Genomic DNA, 23521 nt, shown 5'->3' on the forward strand with positions numbered 1-23521 from the left:
GCGATTAAAACGAATCTTGAGCTCTGGTTGTCGCTGGACGAAGTATGAAGCCCAGTGGTGCCCAACACGTCCCCCATCGCGTTCTGAGAGTTGGGGGCTGGCTATTTCTTCCACACCATTAAGTCAGGTCAGGGGGGGGGAGGGGATCCTCGCAAATCCAGGTCAAGAATGAACTTGACTAGATTGTCTTGTACGAGTACAGTCAATCTCGTAGAGTTGGTGCATACATCTTGTCGGGCACGTCTTCCCTTGAATCTGGCATGCAAGGTGTGTAGATCTTGGCGGCCTGTTGGATACTGAGTTTTGTATTTTGTTTGAAAGTAGTCATGGCAAAAAATGATATTGGCTTCTTGAGAATTTGAAGATATTTTTGGTGGTTTGAATAAAATGTTTTGAAAGAGAGTAGTGTAGAAATCCGTTTGAAGTGTCCTGTTCGCTTGTCCGTCCCGCCGCTCGCTTGTAAGCTACGTTATATATAGTAATATGGCTAAGATAGACTGTGGGTCGCATAACTATTCGTGACCATGTATGTAACGAAAGAGCTGGAGCAGACCAACTATTATTAATGTTGTCAAGCTCTGGCGAACTAGATGGGGATAATCATTGCCATTATTGGCCTTTATTCCCATACCTTGTCGCACTCGTCCAGTGAAGCCTTCTCCCATTCATTAGACACCTTTTCCACGCACCAGCATTCACCACCATCCATTTCGCACCATGTGTATTCTGCAACGGCCTGGCCAACGAAGGCGAAGATGAAGGCAATGGCCCAAGGTTGCATGATGTTTGATTGTAGAGTGTTGGTTGACTCGCTGAGCGTAGATGCGAACAAAGCAGATATATAGCAGAGACAGGAATGTTTGGCACGAAAGCAAGGCCAGGGAGTGATGTTTAGAAAACAAAACTTTAAAGAAAAAAGATAATGGTAATGTAAAAGTGTGGAATGAAGGGAATCAGTGTTAGTCTGGAAAGAAGGCAAGAGAGCCCCTATTTATAATGCTCATATTTACATAATTTGCAAACATCACTAGCTACGGCGGTCGGCTCATAGCAGCACCAACATCGCCTGAGGCCATAAGAAATAAAGGCCTTGCAATAACATGTACAAGCAGTAGGGCACATATGACAGCCAAGTCCACTATAGTGTCAAAGCAGGCTATAAGATTCTTTTAACTCCACACCGTCCTATTCTTGTATCGCAATATCATCCACTGATGTAAGTTGCCCTCACCTGCTCTACAACTGATGCATACCAAAGTCTAAATATTGCCTAAGTCTGGCAAAATCTAAGGTGGGATGATGCCCTTCCGCCCACCTCCGAGATGATATGATAGAATGATTTAATAGGAAGCCCTAGATACATCGTCTAACTGGCAATGTAGGACAGTGGCGGAGGGACCTACGAACCATTGACCCACTGTCCCTGCTGCCCCCACCAAGTAGATCAGCTTCTACCAAGTCATACATTATAGAATCATCCCGTAATTATAAATTACCTCTTGCCCAGGCCTTTAGTGGTTCTGTATTTCGTAGCGGATTTCAAGTCATTAGTTGATTCAGACCAGCTGCTTTTCGCAAATCTTACTTGATATGACTATACTTTGTCAATCAGCCAGAGGCAGGGATTTGTGTTTTGTATGATACCAATGGCTTCAGCCGAAGCGCGGCTCAACATTAGCTATATTTCCAGTTTTTTTTGAGAAAATATTCCACATTTGCATAGTATCTAAGTGTGCCATGCCCCCCTAGGGTCATATTCCTACACACATGGTCAACTTTTGAATGCTGCTCATTGTTAGCCCTGAAGGCAGGGTGCATGGCTCTCGGAAGCCAGGATTTAGAGACTAAGGGCCTTGCTTGCCACTTCTAATTTATCCACCGGCCGAGTCATTGGATCTACATATTCACCTTTGCTTTCACTATAAAATGTTTGCATAAGCTTAACTAGTTGATATTATTTGGTAATACTATTGATTAGTCCAATCTTGTATGCCGTTGTCTTAGTGAAAGGGTGCAGGGGTCTAATAGAGCCCTGGGTACTTGTCGCTATAAAATCGCCAGGGCTATATGGCCCCCCCCCCCCCTTGGCAGTACCTGTAGCCCTATTCGGCGCTGTTGTTGTGCGCCTTGTGAGGGCCTAAGCTTGATGAATCGGTAATGTAAAGGGGGCGCGGAGCCTTATGAATGCAGATTTGACATAAGTGTGACTAAGGGTTTTTCAATAGAGAGAGCAAGCTCTACAGAACTAGCAAGAGCTTCGCGCTGCGCCGTATTCTGCTCCCCAGTGTATTTGTAATCAATGATGTAGAGCTAGGCGCCGCCTACATGCGCGCCCCCATTTCTTTTATGCGCCCCCAGCTAGAGCTACATGCGCCGCCCCCAGTTGGGAGGCAATGACTACGTGGGCATCAGGCTTATGTGGGCATCGAATTTTACGCGCTCTGATTGGCTTGAACTTGCAGCTACAAGCCCCAGAAAGGCGGTGAGGCATGTGCACTAACAGCCAGCCAAATCTCGAGGATTCATTACACAGCTGCTGTGAATTTCTTCTTCTGGAAGAGCCATTTCACATCACAGCCTTTGTCTCTATAATGTTTATTTTAGCCGTCTTTGCATTCAAATCTAACCACTTGATTCTCATTCTCTAAATACAAAGAAGTCTGCCTCTCTGTCCGTTAGATGCAAGGCTTGTTATTCTTCAGTATCTTTATCTATCCCCTCTAGATGTCGGCTACACCCATTCTTCCCGTTCTGAGATCTCCCAGGCGACCTCAGCCTCTATGCAGTCATTACTCTAGTCCAAGTATACCATTATCTCCTCCTTGGTTCACTCTCTCGAACTGGCTGCCGTGAGGTCATTGTCCTGAGTGGGGACTAGCTGGCATAATAGTACTTAGGAGTAATAACATAGCATAAAGAAATCATATGTCAGGGTAATTGATGAGTGAAGTCTTCAACACGACGTATCCCTTCCTTTCTACATTCCTTTGTGCAAGGATCAGCCATAGAATTGGTCAGCGAGAGGTACGTTGGCAGAATTCCAGAGCATGGAATGCACTGACAGAAATAATTTCTCGCTAATAAGAGTGCATAAAATGTGATGCTTACGTAGTAATTGCCTTGAGCACTTACCCTCGAAACATCAGGACGTATCTCTACAATACGTCAGATACGCTTGCCACAGCAAAAGATATCGTAAGCCAAGTTGCAGCTGTGAGACGAGATTCACACCAAGGGCAGAGTAGCATACAAGCCCTCATCGACCAACTCAATAAAGAAGGCTTTAGGTGCCAGGTTCGTGTTAATTCAGAAAACCGTTTAACAGCTCTTTTCTTAGCTCAGATGAAAGAGCTTCACCAAATGCAAGCCTCGCGGAAAGTACTTATGCCTCTAGATATCCCTGTGGTATTATTTGAAGTGGTCCATGGCTGGGTTTTACATCGGGCTTTGGATAAAGTCCGAGGGCAGCGGCAGCTTCTTGGAAAGCCTCCGAAAGCTTGCGCCCGTTCTTTCACTTCTTCTCCTGGTCTACCATGTGCCCACACTCTTCAACTACTTCAAGAGACAAACTAGAATTTTTCCCTTGAATACTTTCATCCCGATTGGCATCTAGAACAAAATCGACTTCAGCAACAGCCTATATTAGGGCCATGGAAGTGCCCGACTTTCAAAACAGATACTTGGCCAGTTACAAGCACGAAGTCTGAGCCGTCTGGAGTTGAGAATGTTGAGCCTATGAAAAGGAAAGCTTCAAAATGTAGCAAGTGTCATCAGGTTGGCCATACAATGGCTTCAAAGGCATGCCCTCTTGTGAGAACCAACTTAGCGAGTAGTCTGAGTCTTTAGTGAAGACTTAGGTGCGGGAGCGTGTGTAAAGTTGATCTTGTATTGTCTGAGTGTTCTATCTGCTAACGAGTGATGGTACGAGCTACTTAAGTATCTGGAAGTGAACCCCTTCTCCAAACCATACCTGTCCTTGTGACTGAATCTCCAACCATTAGTTCACGATTAGTAGTTGGAGTATACGATTGTGACGTATGAAGAGTAGTCACGAGGGAAAGATGTGACATGGGTGAATTGCGCTCAGACCCATCCCTGCGATCACATGCTTGTAGTAGAGCCGAGGAAATGCTGCCGACGGAAGCCGAATTTTCACACCTCTTAGGGACCTTGTAATGATTATTAGGGTTTGGACAACCATTGAAGCCTGTAACCCACAGGAAAAACCTATTTTCCCCGCAGCTGCCAAGCGATAATAAACACACGAAGTTAGATACAGTTTAGTCAAGCTCGTTTAGTTCCTTCTTGAGAATATTCGGTTTTCCCAATTTTCGTCCCCTATAGACAAGAAAGGAAGGCCCTTACATTGATTCACCTTTTTCCTCTCTTCTATACACTAGGAATGTCGACTATCTGAGGTCGTACAGGCTTATAGTCATGTGACAGTATCCGTAACTGTCAGTAACCTAAGTCACGGTTACCAAGATTCCTGACCCTGATCCAGTTCGCCCTTACGACTAGGGTTTAGCATTAGCCATTAAGGGTCTTCATCCAAGGCCCAAGCGCTCGACCGAGAACATGGTAGCAATGGATATATAAACTGGCTGAGATCCGCTCCTGGGACTAGACTTAGATAGACAACATCAACAATCACTCAATCCTCCCTTCTTTCTCTTCTTCACAGGACATTCAGTACGTCCTCCTAATATCTGCTGTTAGTAACGTACGTCAGCTTAGTCATGTTTTAACAGCCGTGACCCAAGACAAAGAGAGTCCGTCCCAGGCGACTGGGGACAAAAGCAAGGCCCCCTAATCGAAGAAGGGGAGAGCAACTCCTAGGTACTGTGTGCCTGAGACTTGATATGTTGTGGAGATTCTAACTCCACTCGAAACAACATCGGGTAGATACGTGACGATGCGTAGCAAACGATACTACGAAGAGATTTAGAGCTTTGTCCTGAACCAACTCGAATAATACAACATACTTCACAACATCATCTCACTACAGCTGTTCACTTGAGTTTGGAGGTTTAATAAGTATATAGCAGTAGAGGTTTCCCTCAACTTGAACTCAGGCCTAGAACGATTACATAGACTGATGCAATAGTAATTTAGAGCTACGCTATTACGCTTTATGTTGAATATTGCGCTCAAACCAACGAGCTCTAAAATTACATGCCTAAATGTGACCGCTCGGTTTGAGCTTCAGAAGAAGCATCGACATGGCTGCGGCAATAACTGGCAAAACGCTAACAAGCTCGCCAGCACCAGCATAAGCTGGTGAAATACGTACTTCAACAAACGCGCCGCCCGCAAGCAAAATGGCCAAGACGTTGTATGTCGCAGACCAGGCAAAATTGAAAACGATTCTCCTAAAGGAAGCCTTGCTGAGATCGAGCAAAAAGGGAATGCCATTGAGTCCAGATAGCAGAACAACATCAGCAGCTCCACTAGTTACATCGCTAGACGCGACTGAGTCGCTAATCTGAGCCCCAATGTTTGCCTGTGCCACAGCCACAGCGTCATTTGTGCCGTCGCCGCAAAAGAGAACGTATTTGTTCTTCTCCATGAGGGAAGCGACGTATGCTTGCTTCTGGTCAGGGGTGTACTGGGCAACAGCATTGGTGTTATCGATGCCCACAGAGGAGGCGATGGCCGCAACTGCTCGACGCTGATCACCTGAGACAAGATGGACTGTGATACCACGGCGTTTTAGATCCGACACAACATTGAAAGCCTCGGGTCGAATTCGAGTCCTCAGACCGAAGAGAGCCACGGGGGTCGAGTCGCGAGTAATTAGGAGGATGGTAAGGCCCTGATCCAAGAACTGGCGGACGCGAGAATTATCTTGGTTACCAGTCCATTGTGGATTGCCGGCACGGAAAATAACACCATCTATAAAAGCCTCGACACCAGCTCCTGGAAAACTTTGCAACTCAGAAATACTAACGGTATGATTCACGTCGGCCAAAAACTTGGCTACAGCTAAGGAGACAGGATGCTTGCTCTCTGATACCAAAGCTCTGGCGACACCGGCAATGTCGTCTCGGGCATTGCCAAAGAATTCTTCAGCAAAAACATCCAGATCAGGCTCTGTGAGGGTACCGGTCTTGTCAAAGACCACGTCAGTCACCTTGCGTGAACGCTCAGTGCATTCCGCTGATTTGATAATGACCCCCCCGCGTGCAGCAATACCACCAGCGATAACCAAGACCATTGGAACTGCTAAACCAAGGGCACAGGGGCAGGAGACAGCAAGCACGGCAATGGCGTAAGTGAGAGCAACCGGCACGGACTGGGCAGCTGATTCATTTCGTCCTTTAATACCGACGATGACCCAAATGATGAAAACGAGCAAAGCGGTGGTCGATACAGTAGGCAAAAAGTAGCTGGCCACACGGTCAGCTAGATCCTGGACTCTAGGCTTGGAGTTCGAGGCCTCTTCGACCATGCGCGCAATGTCCATCACAGTATTCCTTCCTGGCAGCTCTGTGAGTCGGACCAGAAGTGTTCCGGTGTTATTTACTGTGCCGGCAATGACATTGAAACCAGGTTGCTTGTGAACTGGAATACTCTCGCCCGTAAGCATAGACTCATCTACGTCACTAATACCGCGGATGATGACGCCATCGGTGGGAATGCGGCAATGGGGCAATACTTTGAAGATATCGCCGTATTGTAAGAGTCGAGAGTCAATCTCCTGCTCGCTTTCGTCATCACCTTTGACAATAAGGGCAGTCGTAGATTGTAGGGATCGCATTGAGACTGCAGCAACAGCCCGAATACGGGCAAAGCTAGCGAGTAGCCGACCGAGCATAACAAGGGTGATAAGCAGTGTGCTTGTCTCAAAGAACTCTGCAGTCTCTAAGGGCTTTCCAGCCATACGGAAGCTAAAGGCTACGACCGAGTATAAATAGGCCGCACTGATGCTAACCACAACCAACATATCGAGCTCTAGTGCGTGGTAGATGATGAGAGCCCTGAGAGCAGGCTTATAAAACACAGGGACTGCAAGAGCTTGTACTAAGCTGCCAAGAACGAATGATACAATCCCTCGCGAGAATTCTGAGACTATGTCCTCTCCCCAGGCCAGAACAACGACCGGGATGGTGAGGAGGGTGGATAGAACTGTCGTTATAAGTAACTTGTAAAACTTGCGTCGCCCACCGGAAACTGCTGGGTCAGCACCCGGGGGTGCCAGTCCGGTGCTGAGATCACCTAGCCTTCCCAGAAGGTCGCGGGCGCCAATGACTTTTGGGTCGTATTCAACTTGGACCGTTGACTCGTCAAGGACAGCAACATCCCTTAGTCCATCAATGGATAGTTCAGTCAAAGCTTTCACATTCGACTTGGGGACAAGTAGGTTCAAGGCCTCACCACCTTGCTTAAACCTGTTGAGAATAAAACCAGTAGAATTCTGAGCTATGGCCAGAATGCTGTCAATACTAGATAAAGACGGCTCGAGGTCGAAGTCAGCCTGACCACGGATAAAGTTGACACGAATATTTTGTGTTCCCGGAATGTTTTTCAAGGTCCGAGATAGCTTCTCGGCACAGTCGTTGCAGGTCATTCCTTCGACTGAAAGAGCTACGTGCTCGTATCCAGCGTCCTTCTCCAGATCATGGGCTTTCACAGCTCGATTAGTTGGAGCAGGTATCGCGGTCTTTGGGGTACTGTTAGCATTGGACCTGATTGCACAGATCTTGTTGGTCCCGGTCGCATCTGGACTACAACATCCACCTTTTGGCTTCGGAGCTTGGGCAGGAGGAGCTGAACCACAGGAGGCAACGCCTGCCTGGCTCTTGGAGCAACAGCCTGATTTAGTCTTCTGATCAGTGAAGCCGGAAGAAATTCGTGCTCTGCAGACATCATCCTGTGGCGCGGAAGGCTTCTCATTTTGGGATGGGCAACAAGTCGTTGGGCCGTCGTTTGGCTCCGAGCAGGATATGGACTTGGGTTTATTGGCTTGAGTGGCATTTGCCTTCTGATCACAGCACGAAATGCCCTGATCTTCGAGAACACTGCGGCAAATACATTTGACGGTTTCGAGGAGAGACATGTATTTCTCAAAGGCTTGGTTAAAATTGTGGGAGGGATATTCCGAGCTGGACCTATGTATCGTAGTATCTAGGGTCAAGTGTTAGCTTCACAAGACCATCGGATTGGGTGTGGCGGGTCGAACCTTTGGTGCCATCCTGTTTAGAATCTAGTGAGGCGGCAATAATAGCACACTGCTCTAAGAGATGGGTCAGTTTAAAACATGTTTATATGGTCGCTAGACAGACTCGACATACCATCGCATTCCTCTTTTGATGAGCAGCAACGAGGTGCCTGATTCATAGCAGTGGAGGCTTCTTCCGAGAGGGGGTCGGGGCAAGCGTCATCACCCGTGGGGAGAGCATGAATCTCATTGATAGACACCTGACGGCCGGGAATAGAAAGTAGCTGTGAGCCACCACAACAGCCTTTGCCCATACTGATTTTTAATGAATAACAAAGAGACTGTGAGTTTTATAGATAAAGGGGAAACTTGGGGAAGAGAATGATGAAATGGGCACACCACTTGGAATAGCCTCCCCTTTTCAAGTGTTTGGAATACTGCTTGCTTGTAGGCAGGCTATACTGTTGTGGACTAGTGGTGTTCTGTCCAGTCGGTGTAGAAACCTGAGGGATCAAATCAAATACACAGTACTTTTCACGTAGTATTCTGAAAAATCGACTTTTTGATTGGCTGGGCAGTCAGTTGACGCGCCCCAAGACATTCATTTTTAAAATATTCTCTGTTATTTCAAGTTACTCTGATTTCTAACTATCCCTTCTGTCTTTCCTCCGATAAGCGGCTGTTATCGATCGATGCTTATCCGGACCGCTTACGGAGGCTTTCTCAACAGAAACTCTCGTAATTGAAGTCCTGAAGGGGAGAGAGCAAAGAAGACGTCAAAAATACAAGGAATCCACGATAGGCAGAGATGGCGGATGGGAGATAATATGAATAAATATCTTGCTCAAAATCGCTCATCTTTTCTAAGCGCCAAGCAAAAGATAAAGAATTCACTAGGGACAAGGATAGCTTCGCTAGCAGCTGTAAACGCGCTGCCGCCTATAAGGGGGCCCAATAGGTGCGCACTACGGCGACACCTACATGCGCCCCCCATTTCCTTTAGGCCATTACTGGGCTGTGGGTGTTACGCCTGCGTCTATGATACGGCAGTCGTAACCCTGCAACTATTGACCACAGTAAACAAGCGCTATAATCACTCACGTTGATGCATATAAATACGTGAGTCTCGTATGAATAGCTATCCTAGAAATGTATGTCGATTCTCTGATTCTAAAAGCTTGATGAAGAAGGAAGCAAACTCTGTGACAGACTTACGAAGCTGGCGCTTCGTAAGTATCTCAGAGCGGGGTCAGGGTCGGATTGTCATGTGACCCTGAACCCTAAAACATACAGGGCATCACATTTTGTACACTCTGATTGGCTTTAACCTACCGGTACAAGCCCCACAAAGGCGGTGAAGCGTGTGCACCAACAGCCATCATCTCCTCCTTGGTTGACTCTCTCAAACTAGCTAAAGTAGTGCAATACTTTAATCACTTAATTATGCATGAAGTTGCTGGTATAGGCAACTGGCTGTCATGAGGTTGTTTTCCCGAGTAGGGGCTGACTGGTATCATAGTAACATAGGCTTAAGAAATCATATTTCAGTGTAATGACTGAAGCCTTCAACACCCCATGGCCTATAGAGCTACAAATGGCCTAGTAGGAAGTCTAGCACCCGTTATAGCGATACAACCATTTATTTGCAAGCTGCTACAGGCTAGTGAACTTTCCATCGCATAGCTAGAGCGAATGCTTCTCCAATGGATATCATGTATCGTAGTCCATGGTATGTCAAAAACCCTTGAAAAGATGATTCTGCAAAAGAAAAGATCCCATGAAGCTTTTGCCCTCTCACCATGGACGATTTGGTAGTTGATGTTTGCAGCGCCTTGAAGTGTCCTACTATTGAAATTGAGTCGGGAATGTTCATTTTCTTGAGTATCTACAGAGGGATAGTTGGGCCACTTCTAGAAGGTATAATGTGATGTGATTTCCAGGGTTGATCTTCAGTAAACACCCCCTACTGATAGTTTTCCGTATCTTGCGCTTCTATCTAGCTGGGCTAAATCAATGTTGCATATTATGCATTTGGCAAATCCTAACAGCCACGTATATCCTGGGGTCACAGCCAAGGCAATATGACGCTCTCAAGCTTTAGGCGGCAACTGAGTTCTCCGCACGTCTGGCAGCAAGACCAATTTCCTACAGCAAACCTAAACAATTACAATCTCAGTTACTTCATTCAAGCATAGCAATCGTCGACCATTGTAATACATATCATGCCGTTGAAAAATAAAAACATGGGAACCCCAAGCAAAATCACATCCTTCTTCCAAAAGCTCAAACCGCGCATGTGGAAGTCAGGCTCAGCGACGTCGTCAACCCCTTCATCTGGTCTAGTACAGTCAGCGCCAGGGCCATCTCCACAATCACCACTGCATACAGTCTGTTTACCTCCTACAGAGCCCAAACCAGCAACACTGCCTAGTCTGCAGGAGAAGATTTGGAACCAGGCGTACAATGATGCGGCATCAGAAGAGCCAAAGCTAGTGAAGAGGTTTAAGGAGATTATTTTCTCCGAACTCCACCCCAAAGGACCAAGCGTCGAATCCACGGATCGAGTCGAAGACACGGAGATCACAGACCAAAACATCACATCAAGTCAGATGCTAGAAGTTGTTCAGAGTGGAGTTGATCGAAGAAAAAAGGAGGCTTCTGTCAAGCAAAATATTAGCGATGGCTTGCGTGTAGTGCAGCCTATTATGGCAATCATGGAAAACGCCATTCGTGCCGTCCCAGAAGCCGCAGTTGTATGGGTGGCTGTTTCCTTTGGAATAGATGTATGTTGTTACAAAGCTCCTACAGTAAAAAGCACAAACTAAGTTGTTCTTGCTAACATAAAATAGCTTTTGACAAACCCCATCACTGAGGCGCTGAGCAATTGCGAAGGGATCCAGTATGTTCTGGGAAGAACGGAATGGTATTGGAACTTGGTTAGCTTGCTACTCGACGAAAACAAGGCCGATGAAGCTACAGCCAGTCTACGAGACACACTGGAGAAAAATATCACACAGCTCTTTCAAAAGCTGCTAGTGTATCAAATGAGAAGTACCTGTCTCTACCATCGCAATGCGGGCGCCACCCTCGTTAGAGATGCGTTTAAGATTGACAACTGGCCGGACCAGCTTGGCAGCATCAAAGAAGCTGAAGAGACTGTGCAGCGCGATATCGGGCACTACAATAATCAGAAGATCCAGAAGAAATTTCAAACGCTCAATGACACAACATCCGCCCTTCACGAAAGTCTGCAAAGCATCTTCGCAGTAGCGAACGACCAAGCAGAATACCTACGAAACATCCATGAAGCAGTACAAGACCAAACAAATCAACACGGGAAAAACAATGAGGACGAAAAAAACAAACAATGCCTTTCAGACCTTTATGTGACTGATCCCCAGGACGATAAGGAAATTATCGAAGCGAAAAAAGGGGGCTTGTTGAAGAGCTCTTATCAATGGATTCTTGAACATAAGGACTTCCAGCGATTTCGAAACGAAAAAGACGCACGGATTCTCTGGATCAAAGGAGACCCTGGCAAAGGCAAGACTATGCTTCTTTGTGGAATGATAGATGCGCTGGCGTTAGATCAGTCAACCCCCCTCTCCTACTTCTTTTGCCAGGCCACGGGTGGTGACAAGCTGAACTCAGCTACTTCTGTTCTGCGAGGTCTAATATACTACCTTGCGCGCCGCAACCTACAGCTTGTCAAGTATGTGAGAGAAAAGCACGATTATATGGGAACAAAACTCTTCGACAATAATTCTGCTTGGCATCAAATGCGCAAGATAGCCTCTGAGATGTTGAAGGATCCAAGCCTGGAAAACGCCATCCTGATTGTTGATGCCCTGGATGAGTGTAGTGTAGGCCGGCAAGACCTACTTGACTTTATCACTGAGACTTCATCTGTCAAATGGATTGTATCGAGCCGCGGCTGGCAAGATATTGAACAACATCTAGGTGATGCAGAGCAAAAGGTCAAAATTCACCTGGAAATGAACCAAGATTCAGTTTCTCAAGCCGTGAAACATTATATTCAGAGCAAGGTGGACGAGATAGAAAGGAAAAAAGGATTTGGTCAGGAAGCGAAAAAAGCTATCTCAGAGCATTTGAAGAAGAATTCTGGCGGTACATTCCTCTGGGTAAGTCTGGTGTGTGAGGAGCTTTCCAAGCCACACATCCAAAAACGACACATCCTGAAACAACTGCAGAAATTCCCGGCCGGGCTCAGTCCCCTATACAGAAGAATGCTAGAGGATATCAATCAGTCAGAAGATAAAGAACTTTACAACGACATCCTCGCTAAAGCCTTGGTGGTATATCGGCCTATCACTTTGAAAGAGCTGCGTGTCCTCATCGTGGACCTTGAGGCCTTAGAAGACGAAGAGATCAAAGAGGTCATCAACTCATGCGGCTCCCTTTTGGCTACTCACAACGATGTTGTTTCTTTTGTTCACCAGTCAGCGAAGGACTACTTGTTGAGTGAAGCCCTTGGTGAGATAGTACCTTTTGGTATTGAAGACCAACACCAACGGATCCTTGTACGATCTCTGGACGTGCTTTGCAAAACTCTTGAGCGCGATATTTACCACCTCCAGGCCCCAGGGAGACTTATCAGTGAAATATCAGCGCCTAACCCTGATCCATTGGCTGCTTTTCAATACGCTTGCATATTCTGGATAGACCATCTTCATGACTCGCCGGCAAGTGTTGTCACCAGCGAAAACGATAGGATCTTGGCCTTATTCAAAGGGAAATATCTTCAGTGGCTGGAAGCCCTTGGCCTTTTACGAAGCGTCTATACTGGGGTACGAGCAATCGGGAAATTGGAATCTTGCCTGGTAAGTGACTATGCATAGAGGGGATAGATTTTGAAGGAACAAGGTTTAACATTGCACAACAGGAAAACGCATCAACGCACCTACAAGACATTGTGAGAGATGCCCGCCGATTTCTCCTCTTCAATTCAAGAGTTATTGAGATTGCCCCCCTTCAGGTTTACGATTCAGCCCTCATATTCAGCCCTACCAACAGCTTGATAAAGAAGATATTTAGTCATGAAGAGCCAGACTGGATCAAGACAAAGCCAAGGGTTGAAGCTAATTGGGATGCCTGCCTGCAGACTCTTGAGGGCCATGGTGACAGTGTACAATCTGTGGTTTTCTCAACTGATGGACAGCGACTGGCATCAGGGTCAGATGACAAAACAGTCAAGATCTGGGATGCGACTTCTGGTGCGTGTCTGCAGACTCTCGAGGGCCATGATGATTGGGTGGCATCAGTCGTGTTCTCAACTGATGGACAGCGACTGGCATCAGGGTCAAGGGACGAGACAGTCAAGATCTGGGATGCGACTTCTGGTGCGTGTCTGCAGACTCTCGAGGACTATGGCAGCAAGGTGACGCCAGCGGTGTTCGCAAATAACGGACAACAAATACAATCAGGGCCATCATCTAGTCAAGCTTCATTGCTTCACTCTAGATCCTGCATTTACAGTCTCAGCGATGATGAAGTCTGGATTATGGAGAATGGTCAAAGGGTGCTCTGGTTGCCACCATCGTATCGTCCATGGGACTTCGCAATAGCCGACTCGAGACTTGCGCTCGGTACTTCGTCCGGCCGTGTCGCGATCATGGTGTTTAGATCCGGAGACTAGCCTCATTAGTCCAGTGTCCCTCAGGTAGAATGTGCAGCTCGTTGCATTATGGATTCCACTGTACATTACATTTCGCATATTTATAGACTGTTTTCACCCATGAGGCTATTGTTCTGCAACATTCTAGCTATCCCCTGTAGCTATAGCGCCCACACGCTCAATAATTAGCCCGTTCACCTTCTGAGTAAGTATCTATTGTTCTCAAAGCTTCTCGCGACGCCTGATGGAGAAACCGGCTTCTAGAAATCGCCGAGATATCATAATCCCATTCCTGAAAAAATGATATAAATCATGCAGATAACAGTACAAAATGGTAGGACATACTCAATGTCCTTAGAAATCAGAAGAAGAAATCTGTGATTTATAGTTGTTGCTTTTCTATCTAATTCTTAGTTAACAGTAGATATTAGGAGGATCGTACTGAATGTCCTGTGAAGAAGAGGAAGAAGAAATAAGTGACTATTGAAGTTCTTCTGTATCTATCTAAGTCTAGCCCGAGGAGCGGATCTCAGCCGGTTTATATATCCATCACTACGATGTTCTAGATCAAGCACATGGGGCTTGGAAGAAGATCCTTGATGTCTGATACTAACCCTAATGTTTGGGCGAACTGGATCAGGGTCAGCAATCCTGGTAACCCTGACTTAGGTTACTGACATTAGTTGAAGAGCGGATCTCAAACGATTTATACATTCATTAACACAGCGTCTTGCTTGACTAAACAAATGGCCTTGGAAAAGGCCCTGTTCAGATACTAGCCCTAACTTTTGGTCAAACTTGGTCAGGGTCAGCAGTCCTGGTAATATCGACTCGGGTTACCAACACCTTCAACCTCTGATTAAGTGAAGCACATTATCTATCACACCTCTATCGTCCATGTTAAGCGAGTGTCCAAAACAAGCGAGCGCCCAATTTTTTACCACCTACGTTATAGATTCTTTTGGAAAAAAGAAATAAAGTATTCTATCAGTTAAAACTAATTACTATTCTCTTCTCCAGATATCTCAGCAACAATGTGACATGTTCTTGAGTTATGACCAGCCGTACCACATATTCTACACTGCCTTTCCCTCGCCAGCCCCGACCTCCCCTAATCACTGCTTTTTGATAGTTCGGCTTCGGCTATCACTTGCACATTAATGTCTTTCTGATCAAGTTCATTCCTTCCCTCACCCACAGTCCTCTTGCCTCCATTCCGTAGCCAGGTCCATTATGCTCTATGCCGCTTACTAAGAGTCCCATTTGCTTGTCAAAGCTTCTAGTTCTCAGACTTCAATAGGGCATTCTAATGCATTATTGCCTCTGTTCTCTTTGAAAGTGACTTAATGCCTCAAGAATTGATAGAGGAGCTGCTGCAATGCAATTTCACTCGCCTTTCGAGGTGTTCAGATTGTGCAGCTATGGACTCCAGCACCGACTATGGAGGAGGCCGGCCTCCCAGACCCTTGGGTCTCAAAGACCACGAAGACAGTGTTGGAGGCCAGCTCACAACCTGAATACCCCGAAAGGCAAGTGAGACAGCATCATAGTAACTCTCCCTCATCAATTTTTGAGGCACTTGGGTCATTTTCAAAGGGAATAAAGGCAATAATGCATCAGAATGCCTTGTTGAAGTCTGAAAACCAGAGGCTTCGACAGGCAAATATGACTCTTGGTAAGTGGTGTAAAGCAAAAAGGACCCCGCTATAGGATGGAGGTAAAGTGACTGTAGGTGGGGGATGGGATGAAGTTGATCACAAAGAAGATAATATGCAGGTGATGGCGGAACTATCGAGAAGAAGTGGTCAGAGGAGGTCGGGGCTGATGAGGGAAAGGCAGTGTAGAATATGTGGTTGGACGGGTCATAACTCAAGAACATGTCACATAGTTGCTAGGATATCTGGAGAAGAGAATAGTAATTAATTTTAGCTGATAAGATGCTGTAAGAGGCAGGCATTCTGTGAGTCCTCGAGACCATGGTGTGTCACATGACTGGTCAGCTGACGGACCCTGCACAAGGATCCTTCTGGTTGTTGTCAGGGGCATGTACTTCTCTACCCCTCTTCTGTTTAGAATCTAGATAGTTTGAATGAATACGCATCATTGAATTTACAGATGCTTTATTGCTTTTTTATGCTATGCTTCGTCTTGAGGGTCGATATTTTTGGTGCATTCGCTCATCATGCACGTTAGAAATTCTCTAGAATTACTGGAAGACTAAGTTTTCCAACTCCGCATCACGTCGTGTGCTATGTAACTACGTCATGTGTTTATCTGATGTTGACCCGGATGGTGCTGTCAAGCCTGATATCCTCTCTTTCTTTGTGATATATTTGATGTGTTCGCCATTGTGGCCGGTAGGCGTGTGTGTGTGACTCCAGTACGTGATCGCCACGCTTCCCTTGGCCTCAACTTCAAGCGCCTTTTTGCAGTTCTCAGCATTGAATGAATCCTGCAAGACCCAGCATACATCACGTATGTCATAGTTATCTGGCCTCCAGCTGTAGGGGTAGATGGCAGTGTGGTGCAATAGCTGCACTGTATGGTTCAAATCGGGGCGCATCTTATATGGGCCGGCAGAAATGTAACGCTCCATGTAATTTTCAAGGGCTTCAGGGTATTTTTGCCAAATGTAATGCTTGTGATACCTGAGGATGGCCCGGCGTAGAGCACCGGGGCCGGTGACGTCTTCTGGTGAGTCTGTCCATTGTTTCTCACGACTGAAGCGCTTGAGCACAGATTCGAGTGGAATAAGAAAGAAGGGATGGCCGGGAGTAGATGCCATCCAGGCGTTTGGAATAGACTCTTCAAATTGCTCGTCAGTCCCCAAACGACCGAAAAACGCTATGCGATTGGGTGACTCGTCCTCGCCAACAATGGCATGAGCGGCAGTATCGTACGGAGTGGAGTAGTTCTCAAAGATGACATTGGAGCTGCGCAAACAGTCGAAGTCGAGGTCGGCATGTACTCTGTCACGAGAGTTAGCATGAGGGTTCTCATGTGTACTGAGAAATATAGGGCTTACCTACCCTCCAAACATGTACATATAAAGATTACGGGCAAAATCAGCGCGGTGGATATCGCTAGGTAGTGAAAGATATGCCTCAAGCAACCATGGAAAGTGCTTTCTGACAATATTCTCATTGTCTTCGTTTGTCCAGAGCACCCATTCATAGTCATAGTGTACTTTGCGACAATTTTCGCTCCACTGCTGGAACTTGGTCGGCAAGTTCGAGTCGATCCAACTCTGGTGGAAGATCTTGGGGATAGTTCCAAGGCGGGTGGCAACTGGCCGGGCCATCATCTCGGACGCCTTGACCTCTGGGGCCAGCCTGATCTCCGGGACATCCTCAACGGAGTTATCATCTTCGGTGTATATTTCGTCGGGAATGGCGCTGTCGGAAGCCTGGGCTTTTTGAGGCGTCTGGCTACTTCCGGAAGCATACGACCACCCCCACTTCTGGGCAGCCTGGACAGTAGACGTCATGACTCTAAAGCCATGGAAAAGGGAAACATAAATAAGAACCATGCAGAATGTGATGGCCAGAACTAGCAGCCGACGCCTGCTCCTTGCCAGTAGTATCATGGCGTGTAGAGAAGCTTGTGAATGGTATATTAGATGGTAAACAGAATAAACTAGACGTTTATCACACGTGGCCCAAGGAGGGGTGCTCCTTGTAGTGTCTGTATTGTTGTGGTTTTGCAATATTTCTTGATGGAGCTTTGTAAGGCTTCTACACTGACTGGACGACGGGACAAGACACCATTTATAAGCCATGCGACCAGCCAACGTTCTACTGAATAGTAGTAGATTCTCCATAACATCTTTTTTCCGTTTTCTTATCTCTATTCACTACAAGCATTTGATGTGAAAGCTTGGACAAACGTATGGGAGGCGATAAATTCACTGGGTTTAAAGTAAGGCGGCAAAGAGTAAGGCGGCAAAGAGTAAGGCGGCAATGCAATTGCAACATACCCTTTCGTCAGGCTAAAAAAAATCACTCACCAAAACTCAATGCTTTCATTTAAATACACCTTGACCAGGATGAAAATGATTCAAACGCAGTTTCTTCTATCCAATGTAGGCGCTCCTGGCTCTATGCGTTCCACTCCTCTTGGCGGGGCCCGATACGGATGCCATTTCTTATTTAGCAGATGGAATTCTAACTACAGGGCCCAGGCTATTATTAGTCCTTCATCCTATCAAGACCAAAAACACGGTATCCGACAAGCTACTAAGTTCTACAATATTGGTTACAGTAGGGGGCGGGATGGATGGACGGCGCACTCAACGCGAAGCTCGTGCTTCTTTCTAGTTCTGTGAAGCTTGCTTTGTCCATGGAAAAGCCTTTAGCCACACTTATGCCAATTCCGCCTTCATGAGGCTCCTCGGCCCCCCTTGGCTCTATGCGAGCCCCCCAGCTTAGGCCCTCACTAGGCGCACACTACGGGGCCCAATAGTGCTGCTGTATCAGCTTTCCTCAGCAAGACTTTGAGTCCTTATCAATTATGCAGATACAGCACATACAGCAGTGATAGTAGATAGAGATGGAGGCAGGCGCTGTAGTGGATGCTGTAAATGCTGTGAATGCAAACAACGCAGCAGCCGATGCAGCAGACGACGTAGCATACAACGCAGAAATAAAGCCACGGAAGTGTCCGACTTTCAAAACACCTACTCAGCCGGTCACAAGTACGAAGTGTGTGCTGTCTGTATTCGAGAATGTTGGGCGTATGAAAAGCAAAGCTTCCAAGTGTAGCAAGTGCCATTAAGTTGGCCATATAATGACTTCGAAGGCATGCCATGTCCTGTCACATATTCGAAGCTATTCAATGTATAATTTCCACTGCATTGTTTGCCTCCATCTGCTATATGTGCATCGCTGGTGATGGCTGTCAAGTAGAGCGGAAAGTGGGAGCTAAATAGGATGAGGAGACATTAAGGTTCACATCGGAGTTGTCTTTGCAAAGTATAGGCCTCTGGGTTTGATGAGTGGTCTATGCGCCCAAGAACTTTTGCTTCCTTTCTTAGTTATCTCTCCGCCGATTGATATTTAAATAGAACTGCTAACTATCCCTAAGCGAAATAACGCTCTGTAGGTTGAAGAAAACAGTAGACTCAGTATGAACCTTAAGTCGAGGCTGTAATAAAACCATCTATCCACTACAAAATGTCATCCCATCACTTTACTTGACATGCATTACATCGATGTAATGGGTGCAGTATTGCACCTTCTCCTTATGGGACATTTTAGTCATATTGCGTTACAATTACAGCTGATATTTGAACACCAGCTCAAGGCGATCAATTTGATCTAGGGCAAGACAAGCGAGGACTGCGATTTCACGATAAGTAGGTTATAGAAAAAGGGGAGACCTACCAAGATCGTACTACTGTGGTCCAATGAGACTGTTTTAGATGCATTAGTCGCAAAGAAATGATCACCTGTCGGGACCAATACTGAATCAGCGCTCTTAGGAGAGAAGAGAAGGGGGCAAGGTTAATTAGGGGAGTTGCTACTACACGGGCGTTCGTCGATTGACCTTGCCTAACCTTGTTGCCGTCCGTGATAATGGCAACAATGGTATGCAACTGTTATTGATACCCGAACCTCGACATAATGACTTCCCAAAGGCTATCTTTTCAGACTAGTGTCATCCGCCGTTTGAAATACTTGCAAATCAACAAGTGCTTGAGTGCTAGGTAGGTTCAACCTCAGGTCTCAACCTTAATAAAGGCGGCCGTAAATCTGAAATCCAATCGCTGCTTTTCGGACTCGCCAGCTCGAATTGATTTTTTCGTGGCCTTACGGTATTGCGTTTACAGCACTGGATGAACTCTGGACGTTGGCCCACACATAATAGCAGCTTAAATAAGAAGGCTTTAAGAGAATCCTGTGGCCTACTATGAAACGCCCCAAGCTTTTTGAGGCCCTTCTCTCAAGAGCGGTCATGTGTGTCTTGAAAATGACTTGTCCTACTCATGGTTAATACCTTTCAAATGTGTGGTAATAATTATCCGCAGTGCCTCGAAATTTAGATACTTGCAAGCTAAGCTATCAAAGCTGTAAAAGCCTGTACAGTACGAACCAGGGGAGAGGGCGAGTTTGCCGTCTACGTCTCAATAGCAAAAGCTGTCAATCCATCTACAGCCGACTAATACGAGTCTACCATTGGAATTATCACCAATGCCAGGAGCCTCTCCAACGTTGATAGCAACAGCTGCCATAGCATTGGCAACAAATGCAAGAAGTAGTGCAACTATCCACCCAGCGTTGCATAGCTTTCGGATGATGATTTATAGTTGATCTTTTGTAAAGTGAACTGATGGCTTATGCTTTATTATCCTATGGGTCGACCAGTTTGTGTCACTTCGATGGTTATGTTTACCACAGCAAGCCTAGCATAAACACTAATAAACATGGATCTCACACTGCACAGGTTTGTGTACTACTTTTTACAAGTCATCTAGCCTCCTAGAGAAGAATCTCCAATGGGGATTTCAACCGCACTATTGTGGGAGTACAGCTTCGGTATTTCCATTCAAGTTTTCTTAGATTCTCTCCTATCCTGTATCCAAAGTTCAGCTACCCTTCTTTCCCTGTATGGAGAAAAACAACGTTTTATCAGTTTATTCGGACTTCGTATGGAGTTCTCCCGGGGGTCTACTTTAATGAGCTCAGTGGCCAAACCACAACAGCTACTCCCTCAACAAAGTTCCTGAAGAGCTTCTTCATATAGCTAGAGGCTCATTCAGCATCAGAGCAGAACATTTTCCGCCCCCAAACCTAAAATCCTCCGCCCCCAATCTTCATGAGTTAACCTTCGATTATCCGAGAGTCCATTCTCAAGGGGATCCACATCAATTATGGTGACATGATGTCTCAGCCACACTATGGCACTACCATCTGACCAGCCCTATATTTAGTCCTAGGAAATTATATAGACAGACTAAATTGAGATTTTTCATGCAAAACCACGACGTCATGTATGACGATCATGTCATGAATATTTGGACATGATTGTGATGTAACGCATGTGGAAAAGACTAAAACGCGATGCTAGTCGCCAGGCTGGGCGCTTCATATCAGAACCCATAGAGGCATCACACCGCCTTAAATATGGATACTGTTGAAGCAGACATCCAAACAAACTCCAAATAAAGTTCAGGTAAACCGATAAGACGATGTGGTTATTTAAATACGGGATAGTATATATGCAACGAGGAGTAACCAAACTTTTCATCAACTTTACATAATAAATCAAGGACCAATCTCAACAGATACTTATGAACATGGGGGAGTGGGTGGGGGCTAATTAAGCGGGAAACAGGGTGCTGCGTGGCGCACTATACATGTTAAGTGGCGTTCCATACATGCCCCATGTCTTCAAAACCTGTAGAATAGATCTTAATATTTGAATCAGGTTATTTATTAAAGGCATTACTTCTACACTACGTCCTTGGACGTCACCCCTTTTATATTGCTCATGAGGATTCATGATAGAGTGTCAACCCTATCACGGATCTTCAGCCACAAGATGTATGAATAAGTGGGGCATGTATGGGACGCCACTTAACCTGTTTAGTACGCCACGCAACAAAGCCAAGACCCACACCTCTTGTGGCTGAACACCCATGAAAGGGTTGACACCTGTCATGAATCCTCATTAATCCTCATGAGCACAATACAAAAGGGATGAAGTCCAAAGATGTAGAGTATCATAAATCAACTGATTCAAACAATAAGATATATTCCACACAGGGTTAAATGAGACAAGGGGCGTCTTGTTCGTGGGCTAAGATTTACCTTTAACGTATGTGCATAGGAAGTCGGAAAGAAATCGGCACACCCTGCACAGGATTCTAGATAAAATTAAATTTAAAAAAAACATCAATTGAAATTAATTACCATTCTGCTCTCTAGATGTTTCAACAGCAATTTGACATGTTCTTGAGTTATGGCCACCTGTACCACATCTTCCACATCGCCTTTCCCTCGTTGCTGCCGAACTTCCTGGACTCCCAACTCTCGGTAATTCCGCCCTCACCTGTGCATCAACATCTTCCTGGTCAATATTATCCTTCTCCTCAACTACAGCCATCTTCCCCCCATGTTGTAATCGGACTCTTTTGGCTCTGCGCCGATTGCTAAGGATCTCATTCGCCTGTCAAAGGTCCTGAACCTCAGAATCTAATAAGCTGTTCTGATGCATTACTGCTTTTGTTCCCTTGGTTAATGACGTGGATGCCGCAAGGGGGGGATGCAGGCGAGCTACTCTAACGCCCGTTGATGCGTCATTTGAGGTATTCAAACTGAGAGCTAGCTTCAAGTGCTGTCTTTGGGCTGCTTGGTGGGAAGCATAAAAGGCCAGAAAGAAATCAGTCTTGCAAACGTGGGTTGTTGAGCACCTCAACAGATGCTCAATTTCTCGACCATAGGTCTTCTTGGGGGGCCCAAAGCACCCGACATCAAGAGTCTGAAGTAGGTGAGATGAATGAGCTGGCATACGGAGTGTGATGATGTGGTTGTCTTCACAATATTGCTCAAAACCGACTGAATAGTGGCTTTCATGCCCATTGAGGATCAGAAGGCGATAGTGACCGGTTGATCGGCCCTTGGTATGTCAGTCAAAGTGCCTTAGCCACTCAAGACCTGTCTCATTATCAGACCAGCCATTATGGGTTGTTGCAATAGCCTAATCGTCTGGGAGGTTGCTTTCTCAATACCAGCTGGTGAGGTGATATTGGCCTGCAACCACAATGAACGGCGCGATTTCCCAGCCTTCAGCATTGATCGCCTGGATGACGGTAACCCATTCTCGGTTTCCTGGCCGAACTGATTTTGCCTTTCCATGTCTTTCCACGGCTGTAACGACCATTCCGCTTGCAACAAGGCCCATGGTAAAGCCAGTCTCATCAAAATTATAGATGTCAGCTGTGTTGATACCATACTTCGCAATTGTGCTTTCCACGAGTCTAAACCAATCGCGAATAAGGCCTGGATCTTCGCATTTAGCCCTCTCGTAGTCATATCTACGATTAAAACACGTCTTGAGGTCTGGTTGTCGCTTGATGAAGTTAGAAGCCCAACGTTTGCCAACGGGTGACGCGTCGCGGTCGGCGAGCAGTCGGTTGGCCATTTCTTCCACGCCACGAAGCCGAGGGGGAAATCCTCCAGACCCTAGGTTGATAATGTATTCAACAATGACCTGTTCCTCTAGATCAGATAGTTTGCGCGATTTAGGGACAATATCGCTTCGAGAAGGCTTGCTGTGATATCGATCATAGAGGGTACTAGGTGGGACTTTGTATATCCTTGCAGCGCGATAAACGCGTAATTTTGGATCATTTCGAAGGGCCTGAAGGGCGAGAATTATATTTCTTTCTTTATTCAACTGTGGCATACTTGGTGGTTGAGAAATTGTTGAAAAAGGGAACGTAAAGAGAGTTACGGGATTTTTTTCCGACTTCCTTATTTTTGCGACATCCTATGCACTTACGTTAAAGATAATGATGAAAAGCACAGTGCCGCGATTAAACGGCGAGGAGCTCGAAAAGAGGATAAACCTTTCAATATAGTGCGAAAGTGACTCAATAAGGTTGTGATATACGCAAAAGTGTTGAGAAAACGTCCACGAGTGCCCCGGAGAAGGTTCGGGTAAATAGATAAGACTGGGTCTTATCTGTGGAAAAAAGGTGCTACATAATTAGAGACAGGAAAAAG

General features: G+C 46.0%; 5 protein-coding genes across 5 annotated transcripts; 1 reads left to right on the forward strand and 4 right to left on the reverse strand.

The window, feature by feature from the left end:
• Positions 1-202: 202 nt before the first annotated feature.
• On the reverse strand, positions 203-781 carry HOO65_050435 (uncharacterized protein; the record flags this gene model as incomplete). The annotated part of the gene is made up of 2 exons (XM_071003542.1): positions 203-286; positions 632-781. The coding sequence occupies 2 exons, from the start codon at positions 779-781 to the stop codon at positions 203-205; spliced, it is 234 nt and encodes a 77-aa protein (XP_070858494.1).
• Positions 782-5179: 4398 nt separating this feature from the next.
• On the reverse strand, positions 5180-8475 carry HOO65_050436 (P-type cation-transporting ATPase; the record flags this gene model as incomplete). The annotated part of the gene is made up of 3 exons (XM_071003147.1): positions 5180-8127; positions 8183-8236; positions 8295-8475. The coding sequence occupies 3 exons, from the start codon at positions 8473-8475 to the stop codon at positions 5180-5182; spliced, it is 3183 nt and encodes a 1060-aa protein (XP_070858495.1).
• Positions 8476-10404: 1929 nt separating this feature from the next.
• On the forward strand, positions 10405-13817 carry HOO65_050437 (Vegetative incompatibility protein HET-E-1; the record flags this gene model as incomplete). The annotated part of the gene is made up of 4 exons (XM_071003138.1): positions 10405-10944; positions 11011-12303; positions 12373-13002; positions 13065-13817. The coding sequence occupies 4 exons, from the start codon at positions 10405-10407 to the stop codon at positions 13815-13817; spliced, it is 3216 nt and encodes a 1071-aa protein (XP_070858496.1).
• A 2236-nt stretch (positions 13818-16053) lies between these two features.
• On the reverse strand, positions 16054-17382 carry HOO65_050438 (Inositol phosphoceramide mannosyltransferase 3; the record flags this gene model as incomplete). The annotated part of the gene is made up of 2 exons (XM_071003396.1): positions 16054-16765; positions 16826-17382. The coding sequence occupies 2 exons, from the start codon at positions 17380-17382 to the stop codon at positions 16054-16056; spliced, it is 1269 nt and encodes a 422-aa protein (XP_070858497.1).
• Positions 17383-22517: 5135 nt separating this feature from the next.
• Positions 22518-23201, reverse strand: HOO65_050439 (uncharacterized protein; the record flags this gene model as incomplete). The annotated part of the gene is made up of 1 exon (XM_071000892.1): positions 22518-23201. One exon carries the CDS (start codon positions 23199-23201, stop codon positions 22518-22520), a length of 684 nt encoding a protein of 227 aa, XP_070858498.1.
• Positions 23202-23521: the final 320 nt, after the last annotated feature.

The sequence above is a fragment of the Ceratocystis lukuohia genome (assembly GCF_044167205.1).
Source record: "Ceratocystis lukuohia strain C4212 chromosome Unknown Supercontig5_pilon, whole genome shotgun sequence".
Taxonomy (NCBI): Eukaryota; Fungi; Ascomycota; class Sordariomycetes; order Microascales; family Ceratocystidaceae; genus Ceratocystis; species Ceratocystis lukuohia.